Below are 14,471 nucleotides of genomic sequence, written 5' to 3'. Positions count from 1 at the left end.
ATATTACACTGGTCAACAAATTTGCAGTATTTTTTTAAAATCAGAGATGCAAGTAAACTTCTTGATGATTTAGAATTTTTCCTTGTTTTTTTTCTCTAGCACGTCAGGTTTTCATAATAGTAATAATAATAATACAATAGCATAATAAGGAATATTGTATTATGTTTAGTAATATTTATGAATTAAGGATTAGGTTTGGCAACAGGTCCAACGTTTTCTGAAACATAACTATAAATTACAACGCATGGTAAAACACATATATCGGTGAAACTTAAAAACACAACTTAAAATACATCAAAAACATGCGCCAGGAAAAAAATAATGACATTTTAAATCAGCATCAAATATATGTTAAGGATTATGTGTTATCATATAATATTAAATATTTTAAAATATATATTTTAAGTGTATTAACCCCGCTGAACCACAAGGTGGAGCCACAACTTATTTAACAGTACGTTTTGATTGAGCTGGGACTGATGCAGAAGAGTGGTGTGAATGTGGTCAATTCAAGTTTTACGTGTGTGGGAGTGTGCCTGTGTGTGAAATTCATCCAAGCAAATCAACAAATTCCAAAATGGCCTCTGTTGTTTATGGGGCCTCCAGCATCAGCAGACACATGCTTTGCCATAAAGTCTGTATGAAATAGCCTTTTTGAGCTCTTCTCTTTCTGCACCGGACATCGACGTGGCCGAGCAAGTTCAGTTAGTCACATGCATGCTACAAGTCTGCAAGACAAATATGTCGTCGAGTGTCGCTTGTATGCGACAAGCGAGATGAGCTTCTCACAAGGGCCGAGTCCTCTAAAGAGTGATGAGAGGAAGAGTTGACTGTGAGCATAAAGCGCCCTTGAGACTCATCTCGGAAGATGATGAGAAGGAAAAGGAGGAAGAGTTGCTCGCTACATGGAGAAGAAGCAAGACTGGGAAAATCCTGTGGTCTCCCAATTCCCACAAGTTCTGAGGCTCTGCAGAGGGAGTGAAAGTTTAGAAACTTGGAGTAACATTAGTGGAAGAATCACCAAGCCAAAGTTATAACATTGCTGTTTACAAGGTCAACATTTTACAGGAGTGTGTAGTACAAATCCATTTCAGGCTGTACAAGGAAAAACATTCTGCATTTTTTTAAAATAATAAACAACTTGTGATTTCACGAGAGTTTTTGAAAAATAATTTTAGAAGACAAATACCGTCATTTTACAAGGGTCAAGTCGGAATATTTTGAGAAAAACTTGGAAGTGACATGTACTGTATTTGATGGAACTTGGCCACAATGCACTCCATCTTGGATAACGCTGAAAAAGACAACCACTCTGTTGTTTGCCCGTGAATTCCTGACATATTTTATTTTGTTTTCCACAAGTTCTACCGGTTCACTCACAATCCGTCTGCTTTGGTGTTTTCAAAACAATCTCCACGGATATATCTGGGTTGCAGCTATCAAATATTTTGGTATTCGGATACCGTACTGAAAAATCGAGATAATTTAGTATTCAGATTTAGAAATATATATCTATATATTTTTGATTGGTTTAAAGAACACTTATGAAGACAAAAGAGAAATTAACACATTCCACTTATAAAAAAAATCAATAATGAATGACCAACTGGTTTTTGCCTTTTAGATAATCAACATTTTTGTAGTTCAATTTAAACTGTTCATACTGTATTTAGTTCTCTAGAAACATAAGTACGTGAGATTTTAGGTTATGAGATGAAGCGACGTCAGAACCACCGGAGCGATTTTGCTGACTAAAACAGCCCATTTGAGTAAGCTTGTTTTGTTAAAAATTGATCATTAGGAACTGCAACTTGATGTTTTAAACTGCCTTTGAAAACAAGTCCAACGGCTCTATCGGGCACTCGCTTAGCTAGCTGCTAGACATTAGCAGCTAACGCTGACAACAGGCGCTATTTAAACAATGTCAATGTCATTCATGAGAGATTGATTTTTTTTTTTTGAGTGATTAATTAACGACTGAACATCATTTCAGGATGACGTGTTGATATTGGTGGCAACAATTTGAGACGGCAGTATAAACTGGCAAAGTTACAGTTGGGAAGACAAGTGAAGGTCGGCACGACGCGCTTTCGAGAACTATTCCAAAATAAAAGTGTTTTAAGGCTTTTGATGTCCATGAATTGTTTGGTAAGTTTCGATTTATTTTGAAGTTACCGTCCTGCGTAGCGTGAAAATTTGTTGCTAGAGCTGACTTGACTGGACAGTCCACACCAAATAAACCTGTACCTGAGACATGAAAAAAAAATCCTTCAGCATTTTTTTTTTTTAAATCGAGGTCTCGAGAACTCGTTTCTCCCCTAGGATATATCAACGGAGTGTTGGACGAATGTGAACAGAAAAAACGCACATGATTAAATGTAGTCATGCTTTATTGTCATACACACAAAACAAGTACAGTGTCATTTAATGCAGTTAGTAAGGGTCTCCCAATACTTGTGTTCTCAGGAGGTTTGAGCCATCGATGTACACTTCTGACATTTTGCAAGAACCGCACCGCTATTTTTTCAGAAAATTCGTGATGTTTTTCAAGAAAAATTGGCTCAGTTTATGTTTCTCGGGGCAATGAATTGATCACAATTGGCCTGCTCTTTTTGTCTTTGTAGACGTTTCGCTTCTCATCCGAGAAGACTTCCTGATCAAAATACTGTCATTTTACAAGAAAAATGTTGGCATGTTACAATAAAAATGTCACAATTTGCCACATTTAAAGTTGAAATACTACCATACTGGTGAAATATGAGACAAATGTTATCATTTAATAAGAAAATCTTGTCATTATCGGGAAAAATGTTGACGTTTTGTTCGAAAATTCCATTTAATCCCCCCCCCCAAAAAAGCCATTTTACAAGAACAATTGCACTTTAAAGGTTAGGCGTGAAGTAAACTTGGCCAACTATCTTTTCAGTAAAACTATTCCAAGCATGCTTTTTCACGCGACCCACCTGGGTTCATAGTTAGACCCACAGCGACACGCTTAACAACAAAAATGCTTTTGTTCAGCGAGTTACATCATTTACAGAATGCCAAGTCATCAATCAATCAGCCATTGTACTGCATTGTCGATTGTTATCGAGTGATTCGGCAAAATGTTCATATGCAGGCAAAAGAATAGGGCACGTAAATGGACCAGAAAACTGGAGCGATACGGTTTCGTTCTTGCAAAGCGAGAATGAATTTCACGCCGGTGTCGACGAGCATTATTTTGTCACAAGCACTTTGAGGACAACTGTTTTCTCAACAGGATCTGAAAAAAAGTACATCATGTGCAGAGTGGCCGACAGCGCAAGAAAACTAGCTTGGCAATGACAATGTAGGACACCAACCCACTACAACGTGTGCTCTCAGTGCTAGTTGCTAGTTGTGTCTAGCCGTTCAGGCATAACATTTTCCGCATCCTAAGCATCTGGCTCGTACATATCTGTTCGACCGCACCTCCCCTTCCTCCAACCCTTCATACACCCGGATCCCCTCAGATAAGTTTAAAACGTCGCTTTCCGAATCGATTTCTGACTGGATTTGTACACTTTCGATCGTGAGGCCCGCCATTGTTGTCTTGAGGTGACGTCACACTTTCGGGGTTGACGCTTGTCAGGATCTCACTTCGGCGAAAATATTACTTTGTCAAATTACGAAACAGATTTTTTTTTCATTCTTTGGTGAATGTGTTTAATTACTTGACGTAAAAATATTTCGTTTGGCATTTTCGAAAGTTACTTCACAGTTGACCTTTAAAAGTCATATAGCTGGTGCCCTTCAAGACAGGTGTTGGCAAAAACATTATTATTATTGTTGTATTTTATTTTTATGAAAGCAAATGTTAATTTTGCTCAGTTATAGTTGAGTAGCACAATCGTAGTTACCCACGTGAAATACTAAAAGACAAATTGTTAGCATTTTTCAAGAGCAATTTCATAATTTGGCGTATTTAAACTTGTCGTGTGACCACTCATGATTTTGTTCCGCGTGATATAAACTAAGCAGTACATGTCATATAGGCATATCTTCCCTCGGACGTGAAAAAAAAAAAGTTCACAATAATTAATTATTCATCATTGCTGCTTTGCCAATAACCATGACAACAGCACCAGGCAGCACGTGCTGAACACGGTTGTTTTGTGCATTGATCCACTTGAAACCTCTGCAAAACAAAACACAACAACACAGAAACAAAGAGTCATTGATTGATTTAACTCATGCGAATGGGAAATGGACGCTTTCTGAATAACTTACGCTCGCCATTCACAAATATGAACGATGTGTCCACGTCAAAGGCCGTGATGATGGCCGCGGCCTCCACCAAAACGCGAGCGATGGCGCTGTTGTCGGGCACCGAGCTGGATACAAAACTCAAATCCATGTTGGTGATGATGGAGCCGTTCCTGCCAAATGGAAAAGATACACTCATTAGGGATGTTTGATGCTATTTTATTTTCAGAGCGATGCTAGTACAAGTATTCACTCTGAGTGCTCAGCGATACCAAGTACTGATACCGTGAATACTGATACCGTGAGTACTTTTGATACACAGAATTCCATTTAACACAATGACAAAAATTGTGAACAAAGACCTTATAACAGGATAGCGTAAGCTACGTAGAGGAGGGCTTACTCGATGTCAAATTAATTTTTCTTTTAGCTGGTATCAGCAGCCTCCACGAGTACCTGATACCTAAAAATGAGGCCAGCACTGGTATTCACCCGTCCCTAATTATTAGTACCATCATTGTTTCAGTCATCAGCACCTGAAGCGACAACTGACCTGAATGAAGTCACTTCCAGTGTTCGGAATGAGGTGAATGCTCTTCGGTAGAAAGGTTCAAGCTGTGAAAACACCAGCAAAGAATGAAGACGTAATACTGACAAAATACAAATGAGTACTGAAAAAAATGTCGGCATTCTCACAATTTTTTCCATGTAAAAGTCAAATACTGATGAAGTCGTATGAGGCAAATGTTGGCATTTCACAAAAATTAAATATTTCAAGAAACATGTTGTCATATATATATATATATATATATATATATCCCAGTGGTTCTTAACCTGGGTTCGATCAAACCCTAGGGATTCGGTGTATCGGTCTCAGGGGTTCGACAGAAGAGTAAGACACATGGAGAGTAAGACACATGCGACTCAACATGTTAATTAGTTATGACACGCCCACTTGGCCATCACTGGCTGCCGATGATCACATGACATTGCTTGTCCAATCAGTGCTGTGGGAAATTTAGTTGACTTCGTAGTCAAAGTGTGACTGTCGTGATAGTACGTTAAAAAAAAAGTATACTTATCTCTTGAAATTGTATTTACTTTTTTCTGTTTTTAATAAATGCGTTTTTTTAAAATATCGTGAATTTGTAAAAAATATATTTATTTTTCACTCATGAAGGGTTCGGTGAATGTGCATATTAACTGGTTCGGTTCGGTACCTCTGAAAAGGTTAAGAACCACTGTTATATCCTGTAATTTGGCACATTTAAAGTTGTAATCTCACGATCAGAAATGGTCATTTTGCACGATTCAAGTCAGAATGTCACCACAACTATCGTGAAATACTAACTGGATGGATGGTATTGTACAAGGTAAAGGTCAGATTCTATAAGACAATATTTATCATATCATATACGTTTTGGCACCGCCACGGTGTTTTCCATTCCGACCCAGGCCGTGGGGGGCCTGTGTTAAAGTTCAAATCTTACCAACACTGGTCAAATCTGAGACAAATGTTAGCATTTTAAAAGAGAAATGTCGACATTTGACAGGATTTCAAAAAAGTTTTCATATCCGTAGGTGCTAGCTCTGGTGCTTACCGTTGTCTTGACCGTGGAAGCCCGCCTGATAAATGCTGCGGAAGATGAATTCAGCAAGTCGTTGGTGAACTGCTCTCTCACCGATCTGAACGTCACTCGTCGCATCGTGAGCGCCTCGGCAGGGGTTACCCTCGTCACCGGCGCAACGGTTGTCGTGACTCTCACTGGAATATCAATCGCAGATCAGTTAGCGGATGAATTCGGAAGTGGGTCCGGACGGGATGAACGATAACTTACCAGCAGCTTGTATCGACTCCTCATCAAAGGTGAGGTTGAAGTTGTTGTTGGGGTCGGACACGGCCTCTCTTAACGTTTTGGCCACGTTTTCTGCGCTGGGAATTGATTCGCCTGTTGTGGTGTCGTCGTCGAACTCGATGTCCACTTCTGCCTCGGTGTTGTCCACTCGGACCCGGCCCACAGAGCGCCTGTGTTAGCGATGCGTTATCGGTATTGTTACATGACGACATCCGTATCGGTATGGAGGCGATGTTTACCTGAAACCTCGAACGACGCAGCGTCTATATGTTGTGTACCTCCTTCTGTAAATGACGTCATACTTTGACGAGAATGCAAACGTTAGCTTCAGTGATGCCATACCATGAAACACCAAACCAACATTGTACTCACCACTAAGAAGATTCTTCGAGCGAGAACAATAAATTGTGGACTGTTGGGGTCAGCCAGTGCTGGTACAAATGGTTCAAACACGACCACAACAACAACAACTACAACCCTAACAACAACAGGGGGTGGTGCACGGCTTGTGGTGGTCGTTGTTGCCGTGGTTGTCGTTGTGGTAGCTGGAGTGGTGGTGGTTGCTACTACGACTGTTGTCTTTGGACTTGTTACGACTACTGTGGTTGATGTTGCATTTAGTTGTTTCGTTGTTGTTGCTAAGGCTGTTGTAGTTGTGGTCACTGTCGCACCGCCGGTGGTTATCAAAGCCCGAGTCGTTGCTGCATCTCTGGTTGTCGGTGTTGTCGTGCCGCTGGTTGCTGACACTCCTCTGGTTGTCGTGGCACCAAAGATCGTTGTCGCATTGCCGATTGTTGTTGCACCTCCGTTTGTTGTCCCATTGCTGGTCGTTGTCGTAACTTTGATTGTTGTCACACCCACAGTTGTTGTCGCTGCACTGGTTGTTGCTGCTACTCTGGTGGTTGTGGCAAATCCAGTGGCTGTTGCATCCCTGGTCGTTGTTGGACGTCCGGTCGTTGTCACACCTCCAGTCGTCGTCACATTCCCCGTCGTTGCTGCATCTCCGGTTGTTGGTGTTGTCGTGTTTCCAGCTGTTGTCGTGCCACTGGTTGCTGACACTCCTGTGGTTGTTGTGGCACCAAAGATCGTTGTCGCATTGCCGATTGTTGTTGCAACTCCGTTTGTTGTCCCATTACTGGTCGTTGTCGTAACTTTGATTGTTACAATGGCTGTTTCATCCATGGTTGTCGTTGGACGTCTGGTCGTTGTCACAACTCCAGTCGTCGTCACATTCCCCGTTGTTGTCTCGCTTTTGGTTGTTGATGCACCTCCGGTTGTTGTTGCAGCTCCAGTTGTTGTCCCTCCTCCAGGGGTTGCGTCACCAGTAGCTGTCACCTCCCCCTTTGTTGTCACACCTTCAGTAGTTGCCGCAACTTGAGTTGTTGTCGCACCTACGGGTGTTGTCACTGCTCTGATTGTTGTCTCAACTCCTGTTGTTGTTGCCCCTTCAGTTGTTGTTATGACTTTGGTTGTTAATGAGCCTCCAGTAGTTGTTGCGATTCCGGTTGCTGTTGCACCCTCGGTTGTTGCTTCTTGAGTTGTAGTTAAAACTCCAGTGGTTGCTGCACCATTATTTGTTGTTGCTACTCCGATTGTTGTTGCTACTCCGGTTGTTGTTGCTATTTCAGTTGTTGCTTCTCCAGTTGTAGTTAAAACTGCAGTGGTTGTTGCATCGCCAGCAGTTGCTATTCCGGTTGTTGTCTTTACTTCAGTTGCTGTTGCTAGCCCGGTTGTTGTCACAACTTCAGTTGTTGCTTCTCCAGTTGTAGTTAAAACTGCATTGGTTGTTGCATCGCCAGTTGTTGCTACTCCGGTTGTTGTCTCTACTTCAGTTGTTGTCACTATTCCGGTTGTTGTTGTTATTCCAGTTGTTATCACAACTTCAGTTGTTGGTTCTCCAGTTGTAGTTAAAACTGCAGTAGTTGTTGCATCTCCAGTTGTCGCAACTCCGGTTGTTGTCTCTACTTCAGTTGTCGTTTCTTCTTCAGTTGTCACTATCCCGGTTGTTGTTGCTATTCCAGTTGTTGTCACAACTCCAGTTGTTGGTTCTCCAGTTGTAGTTAAAACTCCAGGGGTTGTTGCATCTCCAGTTGTCGCAACTCCAGTTGTCGTCTCTACTTCAGTTGTCGTTTCTTCTTCAGTTGTCACTATCCCGGTTGTTGTTGCTATTCCAGTTGTTGTCACAACTCCAGTTGTTGGTTCTCCAGTTGTAATTAAAACTCCAGTGGTTGTTGCATCGCCAGTTGTTGCTATTCCGGTTGTTGTCACAACTTCAGTTGTTTCTTCTCCAGTTGTAGTTAAAGCTGCAGTGGTTGTTGCATCTCCAGTTGTCGCAACTCCGGTTGTCGTCTCTACTTCAGTTGTCACTATCCCGGTTGTTGTTGTTATTCCAGTTGTTGTCACAACTTCAGCTGTTGTTTCTCCAGTTGTAGTGAAAACTCCAGTGGGTGTGGCATTGCCGGTTGTTGTCTCGAGTTCAGTTGTTGGCGCTATTCCGGCTGATGTCACTATTCCATTTGTCACTATTTCAGTTGTTGCTTCTCCAGTTGTAGTTAAAACTCCAGTGGCTGTTGCACCATCAGTTGCTGTAACTACTCCAATTGTTGTCACCACTTCAGTTGTTGGTTCTCCAGTTGTAGTGAAAACTCCAGTGGTTGTTGCATCGCCAGTTGTTGTCTCTACTTCAGTTGTTGTAGCCATTCCAGTTGTTGTATGTATTCCTGTTGCTGTAACAATTTGAGTGAAGATGTGAAGATCAGAAAAATTAGTTGTCTACCTTTTTAGTGACCAGTCATTTTCTTCACAGCACAGAAATGATTTACCGAAAAACAGGAGCAAAACTGATAGCCATGGTGCAGCTATCATTTTTTCTGTTCTTGAACCTGCAAAATGTGAACACACACTTAATCCCAAAAATGAAACAGTCACTTTTATTCAGATACTTTTTGCAGTTGTGTTTCAATGTTATCTAAAGTTCTGGTGCTATTTGGTATGAAGAAATCAGATTATGGCGGCACGGGGCTCCACTGGTGAGCACGTCCACCTCACAGTGGCGAGGTGAGAATCTCTCTCTCTCTCTCTCTCTCCTTGTGTCATAGTATCGACAAGATTTCCGACCCGGCCCGACGAATCCGACAAACTTTTCCAAAATGGACCACCCTAATAAATATATATATATATATATATTTATGTATGTATGTATGTGTGTGTGTGTGTGTGTATTCCATTCGATGTAGAAAAAAATGCACTTACCTCTCAGTCTCAAATTGAAAGACACCTGAAAATAAATAAATAAATATAAAATACCAAATAACAGTGTCTTGTACATAATTAGATATTTATGAAATATTCAATGAAAAAGTGTTGTCAGGTTTATAAAATATGAACATTTTATTATAAAAGTTTTACACTGAAAAATCACGTACCTCGACTTGTTGTTTTTTGCTCTTACAATTTTTTTTTTTAATATATCGGCATAGTAATAAAACAGATGTCTCTAGGTTTATCCACTCTGCTGGGTTGCCCCGTCTTCTTGTGGTCTCTTGTGTTCGCAAGTATAGGGGCTTGTGTCCTTATATGAGGAAGGTGAAGGGAAGTGACGCTGGTCACAAATTGTGCCGAAGGTTTCGTGGCATGAAGTGATGCTGACAGAGAGAACAAAAGAAACAAAACTGCTCCAACCACTATAATTTCTTTTGTGCTTTCCGCCGGTCACTGTGCATTCCACTCACGTCAACCAACTTGAGGATATTTTTATTGAAAACATGCAACAATGTTGTTTTGTTTTTTTGGGTGGGGCGGAGGGGGGGGGGCTGTGTGTTACAACTGGTCTAGTTTTGGATGGCAAAGGAATTTAGCAGGGGGGGGCGGTTGAAATGGTAACCTATGCAGCAAAACAACACACATACATCATGACTACCATAAATGATCAATTATAAATTCTAAGACTAAACACATACATGTCATCTTTATTGTTTTGCTGTTGAATTTGCTTTGGAGAAATAGACTGACATGCAAGCTGAAAACACACACACACACACACACACACACACACACACACAGACTAATTGCGAGAACAAACAAATGCATAAATGTCATATTTAACCCATTTAATCCCATCAGTCACATTTGTGAAGGACAACAATGATTTAATTTACAGAACTCTAAAATTTTTTATGACTGATTATTTAAAAGGGCTACCAATGACACCTGATTTTGACTTTTAAATGTCTGGGATAAACTTGGGATTAAATGGGTTAATGTTTGAGTGTCACATTTTCATATTGGAAATATACTGACATGCCAGTTGGCGACAGAAGTGGGATCCAGGCAGAACATCAATGCACGTGTAGGTCTTATGGAACAGGTAGACGGGAAATTTTAATGGAGCCTCGGATAGATGGTGAAAAGGCACACGCACATGAACATTTGCTAAGGTGTGTCTTATCTGAGGAACGATTTTGTTTCTTTGAGTCCTTTTTGTGTGAAGAAGGAAAGACATGACGGAAGTATGACGTCTCTGTTTGCCATACGGGGCCATTGTCTGATCCGTGCAGGCATACCTTCACTCCCATTGACAATTAATTTTCCTTGTTCCTCTTGTGAAGTTCACATTAAAATAATTCATTTTCTGACCTTTTTCTCAAATGGTTATGATTTTTTTTTTTTTTTTGCAGGGGGCAATACGTTTTAATTTAAATATTAGGAATATTTTTAAAAATCGATTAGTACTGAATAAATATTTCACCAATACATAATTTCTGTTTTGATTTTGTTTTCTTATTTTACTTTTATGAAAAAAGATGAATTTTGGTTGAATGTTTTTCTTTTCAAAATAAAGTTTTTTTTTCCCATTTAAATGTAAATGTTTTGGATCGCAAATCTTTACAATCGACTCGTGATATATTAATATTTTTAAACAAATGTTCCTTTCTTTCTTTTGTTAAATTAAAAAAGTGGTCTTATTATCAAATATTTTTAAAACAAACTTCTTTAAGTTTGAATGTTGATGACTTTTTTTCATAAATGTCATGTATCCCAAGTATTGTTTTTTAAACAAGACATTTCTTCAGTGTTGTTTCGTTTTACATTTTTTTCTTTACATTTAACATTCATATTACAATGAAAACGAATTCTGACTGATGCAAGTTGACTTTGGAGTTTGCTAACTCTCTTTTATGAATTATGAATGTTTGCCTTGGATATATATGGTTTGACCCTCGGCCAGAACATTTCCATCTTCAAAATAGCTCATCACTTCTATTTAGCCTTTGCATGACAATTACAATTCAAAAGATTTTTTTTGAATGGTTTATCTTGATGATTAATGCAATATAACGATTACTTACATCTTCTGAATGCTGGTTTTGACCGAAAGTCAACTCTCCCTTCGATTCCTGACAGTTTGCCAAATTCAACCATTTTGATTTTGATGAGATATGCTGACACTGTTATCAACAACAGAATTGCTGTCATCATCTTCATTTTCATAGTTTGAATCGCTGTTCGTAGAGCGGGCGGCCTGAAAGCTAAGAAACAACCTTGGATGAGAAAGAAACTTTAGCGCCGTATCAGTCAAAGTCCAACCATCTGTCAAGATGTTCTGAAATGTAGCACAATAGATGTATCACTTTCTGTCAATTTGAAAGTCACTTTTGGGGCTATTTTGGTGAGAGGTTAACTCTGGTTTCATGAGCGCTGTCATCTTGGGAATGGAAGTTGAATGATGCATCAGGAAAAGGACTATGCGCAATAATGAGCTGCCATTCTCAAAATTAAAGCTATACCTTAATTTAGACCCCTATTCTGAATCATAGGCCTTTGCTTAGAACATTTCAATCCCCAAAATGTTGCCCTGGTCTATTTTTGGTCTTAGTGCTTTAAAAAAAAAAAGGAAACCAGTTGGGTGATTAATGTTCGCAAATGATGCTTATCCGTAAGTTGACAGTGACAGAGCAACGTCAAAGTTTTTTCAGTCTTTGTGTCTTATTTTGACGCAGTACACACAAGCACATTTTCCACATGTCTGGCATACTTTGTTCCCATGTCTTTGAGTGTCTGTCTGCTGATTAACATCCGATTTGTGCTACAGAATGTTGTCTCTCAATCAGGCTTGCGCTGGCTGAATGTAACCAGGCCTGCCCACCATACATTATTTTTTCCATTGGAAAGTACATTTACATGACGTCCCTTGGCGCCATTTTTAGCAATGGAATTGCGAACCAACACCTCTACATAATAAATACATTTTACAGGGGAGAATACAGTAGGCCAAAAATCCCTGAAAAAAATCGGCAGCCACATTCACACTTTTGGCAGTAGAAATGTGGACAACTAATCACACACACGATAGCTGTGAATGAAGGTAACGACACAAATGGCATTGAGGGGCTAGCTTCATATATTTTTTTAATCAATTATTTTCTTTTAGTGGTTTTAGAAACCTTTTTTTTAACTTTTAAGTTTTCTGTTGTATTTATTTATTTATTTGTTTATTTGTTTATTTGTTGATTATAATACAGTATATATAAATGTAATTTGAGCCCTATCATTATTTCAAAAGTGTGTATCAAACTAGTTGCCATTCACACTAACCGGTAGCCAAGAAAGTAGCTCTTAGTTTTATAAAGGTTAATGGCCTCTGTGCTAGAGTGATCAGTATGTTGCCCTGTAACATGGTCCAAATGTCAAACAAGAATCTGGAACACGAGCATCCCTCAGGATGCGAATTTGACCACAAATGCTAGCTGTTGGCACTAGCTTTAGGTTACCTCGCTAACTGCTGTGCTAACTGTAACTTGAACATGAATCTGGAACCCAAACTTCCAAAGGCAATTGAGTGGACTGCTAATGCTAGCAAAAAACCGAGCAGAACAGCTAGTATATGACAAGCTGGCTAACCTACTCCTACCGCTACCTGTATAGCAGGTTAGCTTCTTCACACATTAAAACACGGTATCAAATCAAACAAAAATCTGGCACGCAAGCTCCGAAAGAATGTGGAGTTGGCAGCTAACAGTAGCTGATAACAAGCTTTAGGTTAGTTGCTAATAGGAAATGCAGTTTAGTCTGCTGCTTAAAAAGTCCAATTTTTTTTGCAAAGTGATGTTTTGAATTGAAAACTACATTTTTGGTCTGTTTCCCTTTTGGGGAAGTGAAGTTGTTGCAATTGGCCATTGCGCTGTGCTTAAACAAGTCTTTATTCTTTACAGCTCAAGTCGAGGGGAAAAATGTCGTCAGCTATCAGCAAAATCACAGATGTCATCATTTCATTGTTGTTTGGGTGTAGTCGCATGTCACAGTGCTTCCATTGCTTAACTGAACACAAGGTCAGAATTATTTTATCCAGCCATCTATCGATTTTCTGAACCGCTTGTTTTCACAAGAGTCACAGGGGTGCCAGTGCCCATCCCAGCCGTTTTTGGACAGTAGGCGGGGGACACCCAGAACTGGTTGCCAGCCAGTCGCGGGGTACACATAGACAAACAAACATTCACACTTACAATCACACCTGTACTATGAGATGGACGTGCTAACCCGTTGACCACTTTTTTCTGCCACTCTTTCTGGCTAATTTTAATGCAAGACGCCATTTTAGCAACAGATGTGATGTCAGGTTGTTGAGCCGGCCTTCGCTTGCACCCACCAGTTGGTACGTCATGATTACACCATTTCGTTAATGTTGTTGATAAAATGGAATACCTTAATTTGCCAAAAAAATTGTCATCAGATTCAGAATCCGGAAATGATAAAATACCTTTATAATGTCACCTTTTAGATTCCCATTAAGTCTGACTTCATGCAACTGTGTTTCAAATGTTGCTTGCCAATAGATATAAATTTGTCTTGTCTTTTTTTTCTCACGGAGAGATCCGAATAAGCCATTGTAGAAAATGTCTTTAAAAAAAAAAAATAGTCCAGTGACAGGGAAGCCGTGAGCGAGAGACCGTTGGCACCGCCTGCTTCCTCACCCAACAGCGAGTCATTCCTGAGATCCACCTGACTGGTGGTTGGATGGCCGTTAACATGGCATCAAAACTTAGATATTTCTTTCTTTCTTTCTTTTTTCTAATAAAAAGCATACAACCTGACCTGCGTCACTGACGGGGAGCTGATTTCCCTTGTCTGACACAGAGAGAGTATTGCTTCTCTATGTTGTTTTTGTCTTTCATGCATTTTAATGCCATTTAAGGCCTTAATTTTCACCAAATCAATAAATATTTGTTCATTATTTCAATTGCTTTGTTACGGTGCATCTGTCTGTTTAAGTGCTGAGGAAAAAGTGAGAGAGGTGTGTTTGAGCAAATCCCTTCATCATGCAAGAAGTTGAATAAAGAAGCAACCCCCCCACCCCCTGCCCCTTTCATCAGCAAAATGGGCATCCGTCAA

The 14,471-nt window shown here is 39.9% G+C and overlaps 1 protein-coding gene across 6 annotated transcripts; it reads right to left on the bottom strand.

Annotated features, from left to right (window-relative positions):
• Window positions 1–2,372: 2,372 nt before the first annotated feature.
• On the bottom strand, window positions 2,373–9,650 carry LOC109520342 (mucin-22-like). 6 transcript variants are annotated; one of them, XM_019877474.1, is made up of 11 exons: window positions 9,509–9,645; window positions 9,336–9,360; window positions 8,906–8,965; window positions 6,997–8,809; window positions 6,456–6,933; window positions 6,323–6,384; window positions 6,066–6,253; window positions 5,829–5,992; window positions 4,781–4,842; window positions 4,252–4,400; window positions 2,373–4,159 (listed from the first exon to the last, which is right to left on the bottom strand). In XM_019877474.1, exons 3-11 carry the CDS (start codon window positions 8,946–8,948, stop codon window positions 4,071–4,073), a joined length of 3,048 nt encoding a protein of 1,015 aa, XP_019733033.1. In that variant the 5' UTR covers window positions 8,949–8,965; window positions 9,336–9,360; window positions 9,509–9,645; the 3' UTR covers window positions 2,373–4,070. The 6 variants fall into 6 exon arrangements, with proteins under 6 accessions (XP_019733033.1, XP_019733036.1, XP_019733037.1 ...); XM_019877477.1 differs by having other exon boundaries at window positions 6,456–7,064; window positions 7,314–8,809; XM_019877478.1 differs by having other exon boundaries at window positions 6,456–8,092; window positions 8,477–8,809.
• Between the last annotated feature and the right edge of the window lie 4,821 nt (window positions 9,651–14,471).

The sequence above is a fragment of the Hippocampus comes genome, unplaced genomic scaffold (genome assembly GCF_001891065.2).
Source record: "Hippocampus comes isolate QL1 unplaced genomic scaffold, H_comes_QL1_v1.1 scaffold143, whole genome shotgun sequence".
NCBI classification, from domain to species: domain Eukaryota; kingdom Metazoa; phylum Chordata; class Actinopteri; order Syngnathiformes; family Syngnathidae; genus Hippocampus; species Hippocampus comes.
The sequence above is the reverse complement of the archived record's forward strand: the minus strand, read 5'-3'. Positions and strand labels throughout refer to the sequence as shown.

Bases quoted from the DNA above. Each gene is read 5' to 3' on its own strand.
- LOC109520342 (XM_019877479.1), bottom strand. From the start codon at position 8,948: ATGATAGCTGCACCATGGCTATCAGTTTTGCTCCTGTTTTTCG. The intron at 6,254-6,322 runs GTAAACATCGCC...TCGCTAACACAG, and splicing joins TGCGTCGTTCGAGGTTTCAG to GCGCTCTGTGGGCCGGGTCC. The intron at 4,160-4,251 runs GTAAGTTATTCA...TTTGTTTTGCAG, and splicing joins CATATTTGTGAATGGCGAGC to AGGTTTCAAGTGGATCAATG.